A 19,879-nucleotide genomic window follows, 5' to 3' on the forward strand; every position below is an offset into this window, starting at 1 on the left:
TGACCAATATTGCCAAATGTTTACTTTCTAGTTTACTTTATTAAAATGAAAAACAGGAATGTTCGATGTATTCACGCGATATAGAAAATACCAACATTTTGTATGATTTAATGAATAAATATCTTTGGTGCATTTAAATTGATGGTGCTCACAAAATGTGCAAAGGATTAAGCTATGTGAAAAAAAAATAGATGGGTTGCTTGCTACATTAGACATACATGAAGGTACATTTTATATGAACATGAATATAAGTTTCGACAAAAATATAAACATATTGTAATTTTCAGTGGTTCCCATGAATCTCCCATGAAGTGGGATGTCCCCTCAGCTGATTTTAGTTTTGAGATCCTTCTCTTCTCCCTCCATCTCAACTTAGGGTCGCTCTTGTTTCGTTCGCTCTGGTTCTGGGCTTGAGCTGAGTTTGGCTTCATTGCTGTGCTCTTTGGACCAGTGTCAAGTGGCAGGGTTTACAGAGGATCTGACCCTCCAGTGGGTGACAGCCTTGCTCATTAGGCTCTGGAGAAAGAACAAGCCTGCAGACCTGGGTGAGGGAGAGAGAGAGAGAGAGAGAGAGAGAGAGAAAGAGCGTTTCAGTTTGCTCTAAAAACCTAAATTGGAATTTGAAATCTACATAATTGGAAGTACTTTTTTAATATGAACATAAATGCACAGACCTACTCAAGCACGCTCTGTCATCCCATACACTGACGCGCACACACTTTAATACCAATAGCATTCATTCCAGACGTACTCACAAACACACAACTGATGCACACACAACTGCTTTGACTTGTTTCAGATATGTGCTCTACCTCACAACGGTAGCAATCTTCATGGAAGGAACGTCCAAGACACTCCACTGTGAAGCTGTCTGTGCCGTCCTCTCTCGGAATGATCAGCAGTTCACAGGCACTACACTGTGGGGCATACTTCCTGCAGTATTCAAAAACAAGGAAGTGATTGTCAGGTCCACCCCACTCCTGCATGTTTCAGATAAGTGCTGCATTAGTGTCAGGCACTTTTCAGAGAGAAAGTTCATTCCATTTTCAACCACTTTTAATATTCAAACTTGTAACAACGTTGTTACTCTTTTTCGATTACTTGTGTACCTGTAGTAGTCCTGAAGGCAGTAGACTTCCCCAACCTCTCCCTGTGCAAATCTCTGCTCTCCGATTGGCTGCCTGCATGTTGTACATACAAAGCAGGATGGATGATAGGCTCGCTCCAAGCCACGAATCACGTGGTCCTTGATGACCTCACCGCAGGCCCAGCAGAGCTCCAGGCTGGCCTTTGAGAAAGGCATTTTAACATCAGTAGGTTAAGTGGCATCGCTCTGTAGGTTCATATGAATATGCACGTGTATTGTGTGCATTTGTGGTCATTTGTCAGTTCAAATCGAATGATTTGCTGTACGAGCCGAAGTGATGAAAATAGTAGCACGCACCTGGTAGCACTCCTCACAGAGAGGTATCCCAGCTTTGTTATAGTACAGTTTGCCAGCTAGAGGGACGTGGCATTGCCGACACTGGAAACAAGTGGCATGGTATGTCCTGTTTAGGGCCTCGATAGCAGATTCACTCAGAGCCACAGATTTTCTGCAAAAGCCACACAGGTCTAACAAACAAAACAAAATTAAAGCAAGTTATACACGAATGAAAACCAGCAGAAAGAAAACAGTACATTTAATTGACTAGAATCACAACAATACACTTTTCAAAACTTTGTGTCGTCATTCACCTTTGCTCTCTCGTCCCACGTCATCCCCCATGTTGTCCGGCTGTGTCTGAAGCTGTTCATTTGTCTGGCCTCCACCAGAGGGGTGTCTCTCCACAAGCTGTTTCTCAGCGGGAGCTCCTGCCTGTGTGGCAGAGGTTATGATGGTTCAGAGGACGGTAGCTATCCGCTTTGTAAAAACTCAGCATCATCCAACTTAATCACGGTCACATGTTAGATTGTACAGGCTTCAAATCACTCTTTGAATTTTGGAAATCGCAATGGGTTTGATCCAGGAAAACCTGATGTATTGTTTAAGTGGCACAGCTCTTGAAGATGGCCTTAAGTCAAGAGAATATGATAATCATTAGGTTTGAAGGAATATTAGATGATTGATCACTAAACCTCTCTTGACTGGAGAGACATCTGTCAGTATATTGTCCTTATGTATTTATATTCATTTGTTATAATTTGTGCAGTTTTTGTATTTGAAATATCAGTCACGTTTAACTTGGGACAATTGGCCTTCTATTTGGGGAATTCAATCTAAATTCCATATTGTGCACTTCTTCGAGCCCCCTCCCTAAAACTGATTTTCCTGTCATTGTGTTGTGGACGTGCGCCCACACGCGTTGTGTCTTCTTAGGTCTTTCAGGGTTTCACAGGAAATGTTACAAAAAATACAAAAAGCACATTACAAATCTGCTTAACTCAGAAAATACTTTCCATAGAACAGAACTCCAGCCTTTGCATTTTTGAAAACCCTGTGTATTTCTATAGGGAGGCATGCTGTTTGCTGAGCTCAACCAACATAGCTGAATGCTCGCAGGGCCCCATGGCCTGGGTGAGTTGTGAACAGAAATGTGTGAATTCCCTTCTGACCTTGTGAGGGAACACTATGCTCCCAGCAGCAGTGCCCGAGATTAGGCGGCTGCAATAGCCGCTGTTTTCATTGCATCTGCCACAAGACTGAACCCACAATAATGGTGCAAAGGGGAGCGTTAAATTTCACTGAGCTGGAGAAAAACAGCCGAGATCTGTGTATTTGGTTAAATGCTCTGTTTCTTTTGGTAAGGCTAAGAAACACAGAGACAACAAAGCACAGGACATGCTTGTCTCCAAAAAAACAACTGCACCCCAGCTGCCTCTATGTACCCCCTTCCACTCTAATCTAATCTGCAGATGTACTTATTTGACACTGCTCTCCAGAGTATCACAAGTCCTCCAAAAACCATTGGAAACTCTGTGGAAGTGTGCTGTCACAACATGCTGTTGGACTCCCATAGTGGGTTATGCTATGCTGGTCTTGGGATGGGAATGGTTGTGTGGAAACGAGAGGTTCTCAAGGTCTGGATAACTTACCTCATGTGTTATGGTGGGTGGAGGGGGCTGGAGGTGAGAGGGGGTGAGATGGGGGCTGTGGATGGATGGAGGAGGAGGTGGGGGAATCGCAGCATCAGCCAAGAGCTCCAGGGGGGCCGTCACAGGGGGCGGAGCGGGAAAGAGCTCTGGTATAAAAAGATCACAGTGGAATGATGGGTAATTAGATGAACAGGGTGGATTTTTCCATCTGTCACTACCACTATGATAATCCCGTCACAAGCACTGACAGACAGACTTTGATTTAAATACTATACAGAAACACTTGCCTTACAAAGATTGATGGCTTTGACAACACTCAGGAGAGTGCATAGATAGAACTAGTCAGCATATTACTGCACCAGAATACCATATACTCTTTGACTAAATCAATATTGTCTGGCAGGAGATTACCATCAGAAGTGGTTCCTGCTGTGGGTGGCTTCTGTTTTGGGCTCTCTCCTCTGTCAGGAACTCTGTCCTTTCCCACGGTTGTCACAGGTGAAGGGGGTGCTGGGATAGGCTCAGGCGCTGACGCTGGGGCAGGTGAGGGCAACTGGGTCCTGTTGTGCCCGTCCTGTGAGGCTGCCGAGGGCCGGCGCTGGGCAAGCTGTGGCTCACTGGGGCTGTAGCCGGGGCTGAGGGGCAGGGCAGAGCTAAGGGGATCTCTTGCCTTAGTGCTGTGAATGTGGGAGTTAGGCGTGACCGTGGCGCGGTACGGTGAGGCCAGAGTGATGAACACAGAGGACACCATCCTCTTTGCGGGTGCGGCAGACATCATGGTGCTGAAACAGGAGGATGGAGAATAGCAGTCAACACTCCTGCTCCTACCCAAACACGCAGTCATACTTTTACTCTAAAATATAGACCTCTCATGGTTTAGGCCCTCTGTCTACGGAATACATGGAGGAATGTATTCAGTATTTCAACACAAAAAAATCAAGTACTGCTAACTTTTTTCTGGTGCTCCAGTGGGAGGGACAAGAAAACCCCTGTTCTTTTTCTTTTGTATTATTATTACTGCCCTGGACTTGCTATAAAAAAAAAACATGTTTGTTTGGTTTCTGTTATTTTTTGTTCATATATCTGAGCAGGCAGTGGAACATTGCGGTTGATCTAACCATTCAGGAAGAGAAAGTAAGGCTCTTTAACATCCTTTTATGAACAAGCTGGTCAGTGGAGACCCACCCATGGCACACATTTCCTCACACCAACTATAATCATATTTGCGAAAACACCCGCTCTCACACACACACATGCGTAAGAATAACAGCGTCACCATATCTACTGCTATGGTGTAGTGTTTATTCGTTTGAATGTAGCCTTTATGAAAGTAGTGTTTAAGCTCATGTTCAGTACGAGCACTGGCTTACTGGTGTGTATCTAAAGATCAGATTTGCCAGAATTTGCTCTGATGTTCCAATTCAGCTTAGTTGTAACTCAGAACTTTGGTTATCCTTTGGTTTCCGCGATTGCATGGTCAGAGATGGAGGTGTAGTGACACCTGGTGATGACCCCTTGTGTGGGGCAAATGTTTGGAGGGTGATCAGCTGAGAGCATAGGACGATAATGTATCTATACAGAGTTATCAAGGGGTTTATACTCACCATGATCTGCCTGGCATGTGGTATTGTTTAATTTGCCAGTACATGTAAATGTTGTGCTTCTACACACTTTCATTGGACAATACAAAACACATAGACACATATAAACAAATGCATGTAGGCATACTGTATGTACTGTGTGTGTACAGTGTACCTAAACATGGCAGGAGTGAAGAAACAGTATAAATCACAGTAATACTTCAGCCCACAAGCACAATCCTCCCCCCCCCCCCCCCTCTGGTCCAGTTGGCACGGGTTCATCATATTCACTATTTTGTATTCAAGTATTTAGAAACTAAAGTGAGATCACTGTTTCCTTAGAGAAAAGAATTGCATAACTCAACATGCAGAACCCAATCTACATACCTGTTGGGAACGCGGGGTTGGCACTCGGCTCTGGATTCCTCCTCTTTTTTTCTCTCTTTCACTCCTTCTCTCTTTCACTCCTTCTGGGTCTTGAAGCTCCCGGTCGGCCCCACTATTGTCACTAACAGGGCCGTCACTGAAAGAGCAAGAGAGAGGGCTGTCGTAGAACGGACAGCTATCTACAGAAAGCCACTCCTTTTCCTCCGCTGCTTGCCTGCTTGCCTCCCTCCCTCTCTCTCTCTCTCTCTCTCTCTCCCTCCCTCCCTCCCTCCCACTCTCCTACTCCTCCCTCTCCCCCTCTCCCTCCCCCACTCTCCTACTCCCCCTCTCCGCTGACAACACTCCTTTCCCAGCCGTAAAAGGTAAACAGTTAATCACTGACAAAGCCCACTAAAATGCATGACACATGCACACACACTCATTTTCACACAGACGTCTTCTCACAGAGACACGCACACACATGGGTTTCGCAAGCACTCATGAAAACATAGCCCAAGCTACAGACATGCACATGCACTAAAACTCAAGCGCTGATAGCCAAGACATGATGTATAGTACGTGCTCCAAAGCGTGCACTACTACGAGGCATGCGTGTGCATACACGCACACGGGCGCGCACACACACACACACACACACACATCCCCCCTTTCCTCTCCTTTATCTCTGAGAATTCAGCAGGATGTGACTGGATGTGACTGTACCTGCCTTTTCCAGCTTTGCCCCTCTGATTCTTTTCTCCGCGGCTCCCCGTTCCTCTCTCCCTCTCATTGTTCTGTCACTTTTATTTTCTCTACCTCCCTCATCGAGTCTGCCCTCTCTCTCTCTTTTTTTTCTGTTCCCCTTCATTTTTCTCCTCCCATCCCCCAATGCCAAAGCTGTTGCCTCTTTTGACTTTTTCTGGTAGTATCAACTTTGCACAGTTTTCCTGTTGTTTTGTGTCTACACAGAGGAATCCAAACAAAGGATTACATGTAAAATGAGGCAGGTTGAGACAATTCTCAGGAGCTCTCCTCGTCAGTTCGTGAGGGTTGAAAACTGAGACTGCGGACAGATTCCTAAAAGCAAGAAGGTAGGAGAAAGGCAGGGATTGTCTAACTGAGATAATGGCAAAAAGCTAATGATAAGAAGAAGAAGGAGAGAATGGTGAATAACCCCTGCCTCTACCGCTGAGTTTTTTCATATTTATCAGTCCTATCAGAACATATTTTGGCTTTGAATGGACCGTAACCTCTGGGTAGCTAGAGTTCCCTTCACTGCCTCTGGAATCTGGAGCAAGGGAGGGAAAAAAAAAAGACACCAAAAGGAATAGGGGGTGGGGGTTTGAAGGAGTGATCGGATCAAAAGAGGGTGCAGGATAATGAAAATGGAGAGAGAGAGAGAGAGAGAGAGAGAGAGAGAGAGAGAGAGAGAGAGAAGAAACAGACCCTCTGAGGTAGACAGAGTGAGCGTAGAAATGTAAGCTAGTATTAGGTAAGGGGGATACAGGGTTAAGAATCAGGAGGAGGGCTCTGGGTCGGGGGTTGTGTTGTTCCAGTGTCTGAAGAATGGAATGCCACAGTGATGTCACAGCAGCAGGAGGGAGCATGCCCAGCAATGACATCACCCCCGCACAAGCACAAGCCCCTCCTCCTCACCATCACTTTAGCTGCCAAAACCTGCAGCCAGAGAAGAAGTGGAGGCTCAGTTCTGATGGCTAAACCCCTGTTTGCGTGCAAGAGCACTCCATATTGGCTGTGTTACATGCAGATAGCACATTATCACTTTTGTTCTGTTATGCAGAACACAAACAGCAAGGAAATGGGTGTGAATGTGCCACTGACATTCCCCACAAACAGGAAACTCTCAAACTCTGCATGAACGCTGCTCAGTGAGATATAATAATTGTGCTTGTTGAGCTAGTTAGTGTGATGCGTGTGAGAGCAGTGAGTCACAGTGAATGAGTGTGTGCGTCTGTATTCAAATATGTCTTTAAACTGCTTTAGTGAGTCACAGTCGAAGCATCTTGGAATTGTTTTTGATGGTCTTTCCGCTTAACCATACAGTGTTTACAAAATCCAAGGACCTCTTTCTTTCATTGTGAAAAATTTGACCAGTCTCTGTTTCTTTTTTTGCATTTAATCTTTTGCCAGTGAACACACTTTGTGAGGTATCATACACATTCTCAAAAGAATTTTGTGGGTATTTTCAATCATTTAAAACACATTCTCAAGATGTACATTTAACCAAAGGTGCATATATCAGCGCAAGAAAAACTAAAGTAGTGATCCAAGTCAAACTCATAGACCACAGACCCTCCACAAATATGAATGTTGTTATTGAAAATGAGGTAGATGTTTCTGTTACTGCAATGTACATGTTTTATGATAATGATAAAAATAATGAAGTTCAGACTGTTTAGAAAACTGTACGGTATTGTTGGAGGATGTTTTTTTTCCCATGCCAGTCATCAGGTTTACTGGGAGCCTGAGAGGGTCACCACATGTCCTTGTCCATGAAGAGGCAGGGGTTGAGGTTCATTACTGCCACCAACCTTCTTCTTCTTCTTCTGTTCAGATGGTACTGCTGACCTTGCAGAAAGCCTGCTCTAAAAAAACAGGCCGAACAGTGCAGCCTTGACACACAATATCTCTCTGTTCACATTGCAGTCCTCTAAAAAAATTCTCTAACTATAACCTTCTTTCTTTCTTTTTTTTTATTTCTCTGAAACCACTGGAATCTCATTTACATGGCGTTCCATGCTGTTGACAGACTATAAGCCGAATCCCAAAGGAGAGTGATTTCCTGTGGCATTGCAGTTCATTGTCATTGCAGCATGTGTTTGAGTCATTGTCATTGTCAGAGCTTTGGCCTCCTTATGCACCATAAGACCTGGTTAATGATTGAAAAGTTACATAACATATCACGCCCTGCAGAGAAAACAGGTTGAGTCCACATCACAACCTAGAGGAGACGCTGTCTTATGCAATGGGTCCAACAGGTAATCACGCCCCAATTCTTTGAGTCGAAAATGCAGCCTGTTCTTGTCATTCAGATGATGAATGGCCATGAGGATCCTTGTGACCTTCCTTAAGATGTGCAAAAGAAACAGAAATGAACTGAATAACTCATCACCCTCAAGTACACAATGAAAGTAACAAGTACAGAACACACTGAAACAAAACTAAAACAAAACAAAACAAAATCAACCAAGTTCCTCCATCTCCTGCATCCTGACTAAAACCTACATGAGTGGCTGGGAGTTGATTTCCCTTATAATTACCAACTAACTGCCTTGCTGTGGAGGGTATTTATAGACAAAAGTATTCATCATAGTGAGCACTTGTCCTAGTCAGAAAAAAAACACCCTCCGTAGAATATAATCAGCACTTGGTAGCAATTGTCTAGCATTAACTTTCCAGAGAGCTTGTCATCTTGACAAATTCCTGATTCTACCTCTGGGCATTGAGATGTCACTGTTGTACATTTTTACATTTCTAAGCCACTAGTATATGAACACAAGTGGAAACAGGGCTGCTCCGGCCCCAAATGTCTTCCGTTTTCTTTTTAAATGGACCACTTTTGCTAATAAAAAAGGGCAAGGGCAGAATCCCTCTCTAACTGTTACAAAATGGTGGCCTGGTCATGTAGACTTGCCCCAGGTCCATCATTCTCTGTCTGTGAGGAAACGTGACTGCCATCCACACAGGCTGACTCACTCACCAGTGGAGCTGTGGATCGCAGGAGGCTCAGGGGGGGAGCAAACAGAGGCTCTCGCCCAAGAAGAAGAGCAGCACCTGCATCACATCAGCCAGCTTCCTACCATCACCAGCAGCACGACCAGGGCCCCCGCCCGGAGCCCAGCAGACTGCAGCATCACCTGACCGCCAGGTCTGCTCTTCTCGTCCTCTGTGTGAGGAGAGAAAGAGCTATTCGTAACAAGGTCAAATAGTACCATCTAAGTTCTGTTCATCTTCAGATAACACATCATTTTGTTACTTTTTATTAATGAGATGATATTGATCTCAGTCATATATTGCTCAACTAATTACTGTTGATGAAAGGAGTAGGAATGTAGATGAAACAAGCTGAATCTGTATTTCTGAAAAGCTCACACCTTAATCAGTTTATTTCCTTGTTCTTAGAACATTACGTCATCTGTGTCGGGTTGATAAGGCTCACCTATGCATCCATCCAAGCCTCCAAAGCAAGATAAAACATTTTTTTCAAACTTTTGTTCTGATCTGATTGTCTAAGGTGTTGGTTGATTTATGGTTAATATCAGGCACTGCGTCTTATTTACTGTGACCAAACAGAGTCCATATTGGAATGTCAGTGCACTATCTGTTAAACTACAGACAACTAGTCTAAGCTCCGAAGGTTTCTGCTTCCACAAGTGCCCCCAATCCAGATACCCCCCCCCCGCTCCCCCACACACACACTCACCCAATAGCCGCAGCAGCACCAGGATGTAGCTTACAGTCATTGGTGTCCAAAACTTCAGGTCCTCTGCTCCCAACAGGAAGTGCTGATTCATCACAGCAGTGGCGGCCACAATGCCCACAGTGAAAGTCATGACAACGGCGCGGCGTAGCGTAGGTAACAGAGCATCCCAGAAGAGACGAGGATGAGGCAGACCCCACAGTCACGCTGAGAGCAGTGCTGGGGGTAGAACCGGCCCACATGAGCCCACAGGCGCCAACCTTGGCTAGACAGAAACCAACTCAGGCCACCCGCCAGCAGGAGGCTGAGCCAGCGATGCGTGGCCCCGCCATGGAGAAACTGGAGACTGCAGGTGAGTGCACAGCCCAGGGAGAACTGACACTGAATCAAGAACTGCTGAGTGACTTCAGGCCTATTTTCCTAATAAGGTACAGCCAGAAGAAAGGAGACGTTTTAAAGACACCAACTAATCAATATAATTGCGCACAAATACCAGGAAGGGAGTACTCCAGCTATCACATCTAAGACAACAAAGTCTGAGCTAAAAGGGTGTGGTGATAGAAACAAGATAAAGACATGAATTGGTAAGCATATTGTGACCATCCAGTATCAGATAAAACCATCGGTGGAATGATAGGGTGTAACGATTATCATATCACACGGTGGTCAGTTGATACATGTGTGTGTGATGAATGTGGGTGTGTTGTGAAATATTACCTGTCCAAACAAGAGTGAGGCCAGGAAAGCCCTGAGGCTGAACTCCAGGACAATAAGGGCGGACACGCGGGATCCCACAAGGGACAGAACTCCCGTGAGGAAAACGAATTGGATTCCGCTGCTGAAGCGACTGATCGACTTCGCGTCATCGTTTGGTTTCTCAGAAGTGCCACCTGCTGGTGTGCGTCTGAGGAGCACAAGTCAGGAGACGAGTAGGCCAATATGACTATCAGGCTTATTATATCACGGTTATTAATAATCCAGTTTCGCTCATGCAATTCTTTCAGTCAAGACATTTTACAAATGTTGGACGTTAGGCTTCAGTCGATAGCAGAGTATTTGAACGATGACAGTTTTGTATGAAAGCTTGTAAGACAGGGTTTGACAACTTAGTTTAAGGCTTTATTCACGGTTGTCGTTTTTTTCTTCATACTATCAATATTATTATAATAGTGGCATAACTGAATGACTCAAATTAATAGTTGTATTGCTTAAACAGCATCTGTTCCAAAACTCACCTTGTGTAATCGACGAACAGGCACACTCGTAACAGATTACACATCAGAGATATTCCACATGCCCCAATCAGTCCTGAAAACAAAACATTCACTAAATACAGAATGTTTCTCTATTTCCTCGTAGGTGTACTTTCTAAAACGTCGACTGTATTACAGCAAAACATAAACGCACCAGCTCACCCGAAATAGTTTGCAGTCATTTTCATCTTCAGTCTTTAAAAATCAACACTAACTTACCTTTCAGAATGGAAACCAGGGGATTGTCCTCCATTGGCAGCCATGCCATGACGGTAACAAAAGTCATTTTTCATATATAACAAATCGCAGCTGGTTAGTCTAGCTCTTATGTCAGATTAGTGATTCAATCATCTATGATCCTTTCATCAACGAACAGGATACTTCTTTTAAAGACAAGCACCCATTTCACAGCATTGATCACTGAGCTCGTGTTACCACTGTGTATTTCAAGTTACAAAGGTCAGAACATTACTTAACTGAAAGGCGATAACCAGTCTTTTGCTTTGTATTTTCTCTCTGAGAGTATTGAGAACAGTTTCAGTCTCGCTAAACAGCATCTTGCATCCATTACTCACAGTTCATGATGATCATTGGTGATCTATATGTATATGACATATCTTTTAATACAGTGCCATCAACACAGTTTTATATCAGCAAAATCTTTATTAAAGGGAAATACATATTGATTAATATATCAAGAAGAGTTATAGATAATTAGTCAACAATGACATTCATTCAATGACTTTCCATAATAAATGAAGCACAGGAAGGCATAGTGTTTTCTCCAATCTCCTAATGAATCTATAGGAGATCTATAGCTTCAAAGAGCACACATCACCAACAAGTTTAGGCTGCCATGTGACAATGGACTCATGCTATGGTGAGGCACAGAGGAGAGGCTTGATGAGTCGTGTTCATCCATAGTCCATAACTTTAGTATTAGTCCAAGATGTCTTCAGAGGTAACTACTGGCATGTTTGCTAAACAATAGAGTTGTAGCAGTCCCTGATTTAACAGTATATGTACTGCTTGAAGCAGGGGCGTAACTATAGGGGGTGCATCAGGTGCGGCTGCACCTGGGCCCGTGGGTCTTGGGGGGCCTCTAGCCGGGGCCCGTAGCCAAATGTATGTCATTCTAAATAGTCTGAATAGCCAAGTCGTATTGCCAAAAATATTAATGTATACCCATATTCAGCGAAATAATTACACTGCGCAGGGGGAGGGGCTGTGGCGGTTAGTGACATACCCCGACAATTTCACAGTTTTAAGTGTTGTAGGCTGAATATCTGCGCAGGCGGGGGCCGTGACGGCGGTGGCGGCGGTTACAAACATGGGGTACGGGACTGTAAAATGTTTGGGAACCACTGCCTTACGCCACTGACTAGGGCCCGTCATCATAATAGCCTGCACCTGGGCCCGTCGTAACTACGTTACGCCACTGGCTTGAAGACAAAAATATACAGAAACCCTATCTAATGAACATGAGGTTAATTTTAAATGGCTCCCAGAAAAAAAGTTCAGAGGTTATTGAACTGCCAATCACATTGACCTTTCTCAGCACCACCCCATAACGCATTCTCCCAGAGAATGTCTGTAATTGGGAGTACTCAGACTCAGCCACAGCTCTGCTCTTGCTGCCATAACCTCTGCACCCCAAGAAACACCAAGAGTTGCTCCTTCTCCCCTGGCGTGACTCTTCATCCGGCTGATCGTGACTCTAGCTGGTACTGGAGCGCCCTCTGTCTCATCAGGTCCCAGAGCAGCATGCTGAGCACCGTGTGTGGGGCCAGGCGCAGGAACACGGGCCAGATGCCCTTGTACAGACCCAGGAGCCCTTCAGCTTGGCTCACCTTCAGCATGCAGTCCGAGAAGCCCCGATACAGCAGGCCCTGCTCAGGGGATGACAGAGAGAGAAGGACAGGTGAGGAATAAAAACAGGGATGACAGAGAGAGAGAAGGACAGGTGAGGAATAAAAACAGGGATGACAGAGAGAGAAGGACAGATGAGGAATAAAACAGATGAATGAAACACGCCATGATACGGAGAGAAAGTGAGAGATGAACACTGAGCAAAAAAGACAGTGCCATATTCATGGCCGTGCAACTTAAACAAAAACATGTGTAAACATGATGGAAGTGAAAGACTACATATTTTCTAAATGTTACTGAAAGTCACTGGGCAGTTTAGAGAGACCAAAAATGACATTACATGGAACTCTGAAGGGTAACACAGATAGCCAGAACAAGAAGAAGAGGGAACATGAAAAATCCTACCCTTCGAAATTCATCCACAGGTTGGTTGTAAAGTCTTGTGCTGACCACATCAAACGGTGTCATGGTGATAGTCACCACAACACCGCTTAACATAGCAGCTGTTAAGGCCACAAGACAGCTATGTGGATGGAACCACTGTAAAAGAGGAAATGTTTGTACATCAGAGTTAGCAAAGACCTACAAAAATAACAATAGCAGCAGCAACAATGACATGGAAGACAAATGTCTAATTTCACGAGGCAAAGAGACCCCTATGTATTAAATATTCTTGTACTGTGCCTTCGTCAAGAGGATTATTACAGTTTAATACCTAACCTAACATGTCAGTAGGAGCTCTTTTGGTGACTGATTTAAAAACTGCCCAATGTGTGAGGCCCATGCCTCAGCACTGGGTCAGAGGCCCTTGAGCTAACCTCTGTGTGAGAGACACACTCCTTGAGCTAACCTCTGTGTGAGAGACACACTCTTGAGCTAACCTCTGTGTGAGAGACACACTCCTTGAGCTAACCTCTGTGAGAGACACACTCCTTGAGCTAACCTCTGTGTGAGAGACACCTCCTTGAGCTAACCTCTGTGTGAGAGACCCACTCCTTGAGCTAACCTCTGTGTGAGAGGTCCTTGAGCTAACCTCTGTGTGAAGGACATACTCCTTGAGCTAACCCCTGTGTGAGAGACCCACTGCTTGAGCTAACCTCTGTGTGAGAGACCCACTCCTTGGCAGAGCTGAAGGTTGTGAGCTGGGCAGCTGACCCCACCATGACCCTGGGCACAGCTCCATTCACTCCCCTCCACAAGCCCACCAGACCCTCACGCCGATAGATGGTAGCAAAGGCACTTGACACCCCCTGAGAGAGAGAGAGAGAGAGAGAGAGAGAGAGAAAGAGATAGTTATTAGTCCAAATTTGTCCGTAAGTGTAACTTATTGACAAATGTGTGCGATTTATTCATTTGCGCAAGAAGAGACAGATCAGGAGAACCAGATGTTGTGGTGGCCGTGTTGGAACAATGTGAGTTTTAAAGACATTGTATGACACGATTTCCACTAAACTAAACTATACTGTAATGTTAGTAGCATTTTCCCTGAAAGTTTAAAACTTGCAATACAAATGCACTCAAAGGTACACAGTCGTGATGTAAATAACTGAATGATTGTCCTTTAGACATGATTTATTTCCCACTAAGCAAAAGGAAAAATGACCCGGCTGATATTTCCAATAAAGAACTATAGTATGAAACTTTTTTTATTCATTTTTTTCATGTCCATTACACCAGACAGCATGACTTAATGAGCATAAAATATCCAAAAACCTTCAGGACGAATTGCCATTTTTTATATTTATGTATTAGTGATCATGTAATCAAATGATCAGACATGAACTTAAGATTTTGAAAAGATGTGTGTCTGTATGCTTTATTTATACTGTAGCATCATGATGTCAGTGTGTGTGTGTGTGTGTATTATCATGTATTCACTCGTTTCCAATGAGCTGCTTTGAAACGATTTGGGCTTGGTACAAAGCACAGTTGAAGAAAAAACATGTTTTTCCTGTACAGTGTAGCCTCTTGCATCTGGTGGCCTCTTTCCCCATCATCATAATTCAGCATGTGGTCCACCACGTCAAACTGTACCTCAGGTAGGGGGCTTCTATACGGAGCTTGTCGTTTCTACTGATGGACACAGACTGGCTCAGGAGATGCTGGGTCTTCCGTGATTTGCTCCCACTGTTTTTCGCATTCTCACCAGCCACTGGGCTACATTCAGTTCCAGAATGTCTTTTTTTTAGTGTCCAACCTGTACTAAGGCCAGCTGTTGACTACAGCCACGTCAGAAGCACGTGTGATCATTCTCAGGGTCCACTTTTTTCCAAAAGGACCTCAGAGGTGGGGGTGCTAATAATTATGCAAACATGTAAAGCTCATACCATTGCGCCTCATCCACACTGCCAGCACAGACAACGTTGGAAGTCATGAGGACGGATCTACTGTCGAAACCATTTGATCAGTGCCACCCTCCATCACAGCTTACAACTTCATCACAGTTTCCTTGCGCCTTTCTTGACATGTCTTTGTCAGACCTGAGTGGAGGCTTGGCCAAGCGTCAGACCCTTGCTGTCCCAGCGGCATGCATGAATGTTCTTCTGTCAGTACCTCCAAAAACATTGGAAGTTGTGATACAAAAAAAATCTGCGAAATGCGTGAAAACTAGCTTGTGGTTGGCATTGGTAAAACGCTGGCTGAGATGGCTGATGTTGTAAGTCACACAGATCGCATACCGTTTGAAAAATATCAGCAACATCTTCAACAAACATGGCAAAGGAAACCTATGAACATTAACAGCTGTCAAAGTCAATAAATGGATCACGTAAAGTTAGTAGGTTTAAATGTACATTAAACAGACACCACAATGAAGCCAAATATGGTGTCTGTGATTTGGATCTGTGATCCAAGCCTGAACAAAGTTCACTTCACTCACAAGACAACCCAAAGCCACAGCAAAAACCACACACCTCTTTTTGGAGCGCTCTCATTGGCTAAAGCTCCTAGGATGTCGCTGGCGTGTCTGGCATTTGTCTTGTGGTAGGAAACACAAATGCCTTACAGCACCTGTCTAACACATTCAGATATAGGCTGGCTGAAATTCCATTTCACAACAGGAGAGGACTAAAATAAACGGATGGCAGGTCTATTCTGTCAGCTTTCAACTAGATCATACCTGTGCTGAATATATGGAAATATACAACAATTTGGACTTCCTGCAATGACAGAGCACTTGGCCCTGTTTGTAGTGCAAAGGACCTTCTACTTTACCTGGTGGTTATGTTGGTGACCCACAGCAATAGTCTGCACCCGTTTGGGCTTGAAGATGGGTCTTAACCTGCAGGGGGAGGGGGGAGGGGGTTACAATAAGACATGGTTATTTTTCTTTGTGCATTTAAGAGAACTGCCACACTTTCCCTGTGGAATGCTGTAGTTCATAGATAGTCTCTGCCAATAAAGTGTGGGTTTGGTTGAGGTTGGCTGTACGTGAAGTTGTATAACACTTGCAGATGGAAACATGCCAATACATCATTCTGTTTTTACTTTTTCCTTTCTTAAGATATTTACACATTAATGTCATTCAATCTATCCCATGTAATGTCATATGGTGAAATCCTTTTCATGTTTCTCTTTCGGATGGCTATATTAGCCATATAACGTGACTGCTCAGCTTAGAGATGCAGTCCATGATTCCAATCCCATTCACCAAAAACTCTGGTGTTTGTACAACAGGAAACACACAGTGGCTTTGACCGAGCCACGCAAAAATATCCCAGAATATCAATATGGTGATTCAAGGGGGCAAGGAGCGTGGAAGGGAGGGGTGTAATTTGATTGATTGTTGAGCACAAATATTGCTAACCTTTCGCGAAACCGCTGCATCTTTAAGATTACTAGCAGTTTATGTAACTGGAAATCATGTGGACCGCATTGAAACACACAAACAGACACACACAGCTTGGACATACGCCAATGGACCCTAAAAATAGATACACATATCTTTTAGGCCTCTGCCACCCGAGCACATGGAAACCTTGAATGCTGGGAGGACCAGATAGGGGGACCAGATAGGGTGACGGTCACATTTACGGGATGGTGTGGATGTGCCGGATGTCTTGTCTGACCCAGATACACACAAACATGGCACTAGATTATGTATGAAGGGTCAACTTCAATGTGATGTATGCAAAAACAGGTGACGTATATCAACAACAGGGCCAGCTGCATATTAGCCATGTAACCTTACAAGACCTAACCTCCAAAGTGCTGTTTTAATCAGGATGCCAAGACTGTAAAACACAATGTATTCCACAAGAAGCTGGCAGGATCCTTAAAGACTGCGCCCATCCATCCTTTAGACTTTTTTCCCCGTTGCCTTCTGGCTCGCACCCGTAGATTGGAGGGCAGTTTCTTTCCAAGGGCCATCAGGCTTTTAAATGGACAGTGATACAGTCTCGCCACTTTACATGTTACAGTTTTCTACTGTTTGCACTATCAGTAATATTGCACTACCTGATACCAGGCACACTTGATTTGTGTTTAGGTTAGTATAGGTATATTAGGTTAGTATAGGTTACTATATGTGTATTATATGTTTAGCAGATTGTATTGTATATTTATTTTGTATATTTAGTAGATTTATTATATGTGTAATTTATGTTCAGAGTACTTATATGTTATGACATGGGCTCACAAACAAGCCCCCTGCATCACACTGACTCTGGGTTTGCTAATTCCAATTCACTGCATCTTAGCCCTGCACGTGCCCAAATTATTTATTATTATTTAATATTCTATCTTGTAAATAATTTGTCTTTTATTCTTGTTTTTGCTATTTTGTTGGTATGTTATGTGTTTTATGTCCTATGCACCAACCACCAAGATCATTTCCTGTATGTGTAAATATACTTGGCCATTAAAAAGTATTCTGATTCTGATCTGATTCTGATTATGTTATTTTATGTTATGCTATGGTAGGTTGTTGTGCGGTGTCTTGTCTTAAGAATTTCAGTGCCCAGTCTGACTCTGTGTTGTTCTGTGCATCTGACAAATTAAATACTTGAACTTGAACTTGAACTTGAGATACAGGTGAAAAAAAACAATGGGCAAATACACACTTTTTTTCTTGTGCCAGTGAGAACAAACGTGAGAAGAAATCAAGAGCCTCTAATGAAAAGTGAATTCCTTTCAAAGCCCACATACTTACCCACTTAACAACACATTCTAAAATAAAATGTAGACCAAATTTGCCAGAGCCTTTTCTTCCCAAACATAAATCACTAATGTGACTGTATATGCAGTTAGGTGACACATCTTCCCCAACCCAGTCCACCCCTTCCTCCTCTGCATTCCAATCAACAGGCATTGACTGCTCTCTAACACCCATCCTCTCTGGTTTACTCACCAGGTAGGCTGGTGATGCGACGAAGGCCCCCAAGGCTCCAGCAACGGCCCCAGCCAGGATGTTCCCAACTGGGGCTTGGGTGAGCCCAGCCGCCTCGGTGTAAGAGTAGAAGCCCAGTCGTACGCTGTTCATTGACCCCTGGTAGAGCAGACCCACGCACAGGCCTTTCTGGAGACCGCGGAGGCCATCGTTGCGGCCCACCAGCCACAGGGCCTGCAGGACGCCGCGGTAGTGCCTCTGGTAAGAGCCGTGGGCTCTCAGCTCGCCCTGCAGCTGCAGACGCGTCTTCACCACCTCCATGGGGTTGGTGAACAGACAGGCACCACAGCAGGCCAGGGCACCCAGCGCAAAGTCCAGAGGGGGCCAAATGTGTGGGTGCCCTGGCACAGGAGTCCGGCTTAGAGCTGCCATAGGGGCTGGAGGACTGGTGAATGGAGACTCTGTGGCCGGGTAGTTCAGGAGCTGGGTGCCTGTCGTCATTTTATGAAATGTCCTGACGTCAAAGGCGGAGTGAGTGACAGTGACTTTGAGAAAATCCAGTTTGCTGACTATGCATGTGAGAGAATGTCTCACAGGGAGACTCCATGAGTTCTGTGATAAGGCCTTCGAAGTGGTGTGGAGCCTAGAGTTAATCAGTCATGTGCAACCTAGTGACTGTGCCCTTATCACAGCATGTTCCTCACTTACAGTCAGCAATCAGTGGCTGTAATTGCCACACTCATTTTTCAGAATACCTGGTCCACATGCTTTGGTCAGAATCCTTATATGCAGTATATAGAGTCATCAAAGTGTGGTAATGTGGAGGTGACGCTAAGGTTATCCAGTCAAGTCTGGCACCGGGTCGATCACTGTTGACCACACCATCCTTAAAGCAGAATTCCACAAGGCCAGCTGTGAACACCTAAACAGGTGAAAGAACAAATTGCTAAGTCATGCTGACTTTCTGAAAGTTGCCTTCCTCTAAGAAATCTGTAACAGTTGTCAGGAAACAAGGGAACAACGATAAAGTTAGAATACCTGCATAGAACTGTTTTACGATCTACTACAGCATAGTTGTCATGTTTGCAGTGTTTTCTTGTACAACCACACATAAAGGTATATATATAGTCGTAATGAATACACAGGACAACGCTACACACATGAAACACGTACGAGTAGGAATAAGCCACACTTGAGGTGCCTTATGGAGGTACAAACAAATATGTTTCGGAGGGGGACAGGTTAATATTAATAAAAGACCTGTATCGACAATGACTCCTAAAGACTTTCATTTTTCTTTTAGCTAGCGTAGCCCATACGCACACTTACCCTAGCTGTAGCCTCTCGCTCCTTCACCTCCTCCCTATATGTAACACTACAGTAGCGATGGTAAACATGTGAATTCAATGATACTTTCCAGTGCCAATGTCCCGCCCACACACACATTTATGTCCAATCATATCTCCATGTCCTATAATACCCTTCCCCCTTCTCCCAGTTTTTAACCAATCATTTCCTCACCCTGCCTCTGCCTTTTTGTTATAGAAATTCTCTGGGTAAAAGGTTATGGGCATAGAGTGGCACGATAACCTACACAAGGGACGTTGTTATTGTCTGGAGGAGGAAAGGATAGTTTCTTTCCCTGAGGCAATTGTATGTCTTGAGTTTCACAGTACGAAAACATGCACTACGCTAGTGGAAGCCAACATACGTACGTTTTGTTTGACGAGATGTTCGTCATTAAATACAGTGCCCTCCACAATTATTGGCACCCCTAGTGAATATGAGCATAACAGGCTATAAAAAAATATGTCTTTGCTGTTTATCCTCTTGGTCTTTCACTCAGAATATTCACAAAAATCTTACCATTTCATTGAAGTAAAATTATTGAAAAAAAAAAAACTGTTGACATTAAATCAACATTTTTCCATAAAAATGTGTGCCACAATTATTGGCATCCCTAGAAAAA

General features: G+C 44.2%; 2 protein-coding genes and 1 pseudogene across 2 annotated transcripts; all 3 read right to left on the reverse strand.

Annotated features, from left to right (window-relative positions):
- Positions 1-19: 19 nt before the first annotated feature.
- On the reverse strand, positions 20-6,393 carry LOC105904592 (filamin-binding LIM protein 1). The gene is made up of 9 exons (XM_031568416.2): positions 5,745-6,393; positions 5,043-5,178; positions 3,487-3,857; positions 3,076-3,221; positions 1,738-1,858; positions 1,445-1,614; positions 1,110-1,288; positions 813-933; positions 20-541 (listed from the first exon to the last, which is right to left on the reverse strand). Exons 3-9 carry the CDS (start codon positions 3,851-3,853, stop codon positions 428-430), a joined length of 1,218 nt encoding a protein of 405 aa, XP_031424276.2. The 5' UTR covers positions 3,854-3,857; positions 5,043-5,178; positions 5,745-6,393; the 3' UTR covers positions 20-427.
- Positions 6,394-8,768: 2,375 nt separating this feature from the next.
- Positions 8,769-11,077, reverse strand: LOC122131128 (annotated as a pseudogene).
- A 1,256-nt stretch (positions 11,078-12,333) lies between these two features.
- LOC122131127 (solute carrier family 25 member 34-like) lies at positions 12,334-18,561 on the reverse strand. Its single transcript, XM_042706046.1, is given in 6 exon segments — positions 12,334-12,604; positions 12,990-13,124; positions 13,682-13,834; positions 15,798-15,836; positions 15,838-15,864; positions 17,932-18,561. Coding segments are annotated over 6 exon segments (1,026 nt in total). The 5' UTR covers positions 18,412-18,561; the 3' UTR covers positions 12,334-12,412.
- Between the last annotated feature and the right edge of the window lie 1,318 nt (positions 18,562-19,879).

The sequence above is a fragment of the Clupea harengus genome, unplaced genomic scaffold (assembly GCF_900700415.2).
Source record: "Clupea harengus unplaced genomic scaffold, Ch_v2.0.2, whole genome shotgun sequence".
In the NCBI taxonomy this organism is placed as follows: Eukaryota; Metazoa; Chordata; class Actinopteri; order Clupeiformes; family Clupeidae; genus Clupea; species Clupea harengus.

Excerpts from the sequence above, each read along its gene's own strand:
- LOC105904592 (XM_031568416.2), bottom strand. The coding sequence starts at position 3,853 with ATGATGTCTGCCGCACCCGCAAAGAGGATGGTGTCCTCTGTGTTCATC. Across the intron at positions 3,222-3,486 it reads AGCAGGAACCACTTCTGATG|AGCTCTTTCCCGCTCCGCCC; the intron begins GTAATCTCCTGC and ends TTTTTATACCAG. Across the intron at positions 1,289-1,444 it reads TCTGTGAGGAGTGCTACCAG|GCCAGCCTGGAGCTCTGCTG; the intron begins GTGCGTGCTACT and ends CCTTTCTCAAAG.